The 1478-nt window shown below is 46.2% G+C and overlaps 1 protein-coding gene across 1 annotated transcript; it reads left to right on the forward strand.

Moving 5' to 3' along the window:
• The first annotated feature begins 6 nt into the window (after positions 1-6).
• LOC103806411 (homeobox protein Nkx-2.1-like) lies at positions 7-671 on the forward strand. The gene has a single exon (XM_009079100.1). It carries the CDS (start codon positions 100-102, stop codon positions 544-546), a length of 447 nt encoding a protein of 148 aa, XP_009077348.1. The 5' UTR covers positions 7-99; the 3' UTR covers positions 547-671.
• Positions 672-1478: the final 807 nt, after the last annotated feature.

A 1478-nucleotide genomic window follows, 5' to 3' on the forward strand; every position in this document is an offset into this window, starting at 1 on the left:
CGGAGGGTCCTTTTTTCCCAGGCCCAGGTTTACGAGCTGGAGAGACGCTTCAAGCAGCAGAAATACCTCTCCGCCCCGGAGAGGGAACATTTAGCCAGCATGATACATCTCACCCCAACTCAGGTCAAAATCTGGTTCCAGAACCACCGCTACAAGATGAAACGCCAGGCCAAAGACAAGGCTGCGCAGCAGCAGATGCAACAGGAGAACGGCTCCTGCCAGCAGCAGCAGTCTCCCAGAAGGGTGGCGGTGCCAGTGCTTGTGAAGGATGGCAAGCCCTGCCAAGCAGGCTCCAACACACCCACAGCAGCTAATCAGCAGCAGGCAGCTACAACGATCACAGTGGCTACCAATGGCAACAGCCTCGGACAGCATCAGAGCCACCAGACAAACAGTGCGGGGCAGTCTCCAGACATGGGACAGCACTCGGCCAGCCCTTCCTCTCTGCAGAGCCAAGTCTCCAGTTTGTCTCACCTAAACTCTTCTACTTCTGACTATGGCACTGCCATGTCTTGCTCCACCTTGCTATACGGTAGGACCTGGTGAAAGGATTAAACAAAGCAAAAGAAAGAAAAAGGCAAAAAAGAAAAAAAGAAAAAAAGCCAGATTTTCCCAGTTACACAAATCTCCGTCCTCTCCAAACTACTTTATTTTTCTCTTTTTTCTTCTTTTTTTTTTAATACTCCTCTCCCCCTCCCCCCGTTTTACTGAGTGGTTGTCTGCGGACCTCTAAGAGAGAGAGACTTTTTTGTTCGGTTTTGTTGTTACTTTTGATGGGTTTGCGTCTTTATTTTTTTTTTCCCCGAAGTTGTTGTATGGGGTGTTTAAAAAAATTCTGACTAATAACCACGGAGCAGCCTGCAGAAAGGGGACCGTCATTAGGCATGGTCCAAAGGCTTGGATTTCAGATGTACACTTTGCCAGCGTTTAGGACTTGCATGTAAATACAGAGATTTTGGGGGATGGGGTGGTTTTCCCCACCAGAGAAACGCATTCGCGTCACTCAGACACAAGAAACAGCTTCCCCCTCCCCGGTCTCTCCCAGCCCGCCGCCAGGGCCAGCGGATGGAGACATGGAGTCATCAAAGGCTTGGCTTTTATTTTCCTCCTTACGTTTGATGTGAACCTGTAGCTGTATAATGCTGTCAAAAGTTGGACTAAACCCATAGTTTTTAGTAGCCTGTATATTTTGTTGTAAAAAGAAAAGGAAAAAAAATACAATCAACCAAACCAACCCTCACCTTTTTTATGGACACTGATCGCCCCGTCGTAAATCCTCTGGCAGTTTGTTATTTGCGCACGCCGCCTTTTCCTGTTGTAACTTATGTAGATATTTGGCTTAAATATAGTTCCTAAGAAGCTTCTAATAAATTATACACATTACGAATTTTCTTTTTTATTTCCATTTGGTTCTCCCTCCCAACCCTCCCTTCTTCGCATCATTTTTTAAATTTTTTTTTTTCCGCTTGATGGAAAAA

Source organism: Acanthisitta chloris, unplaced genomic scaffold (assembly GCF_000695815.1).
Source record: "Acanthisitta chloris isolate BGI_N310 unplaced genomic scaffold, ASM69581v1 scaffold40547, whole genome shotgun sequence".
Taxonomy (NCBI): domain Eukaryota; kingdom Metazoa; phylum Chordata; class Aves; order Passeriformes; family Acanthisittidae; genus Acanthisitta; species Acanthisitta chloris.

Bases quoted from the DNA above. Each gene is read 5' to 3' on its own strand.
- LOC103806411 (XM_009079100.1), top strand. From the start codon at position 100: ATGATACATCTCACCCCAACTCAGGTCAAAATCTGGTTCCAGAACCAC.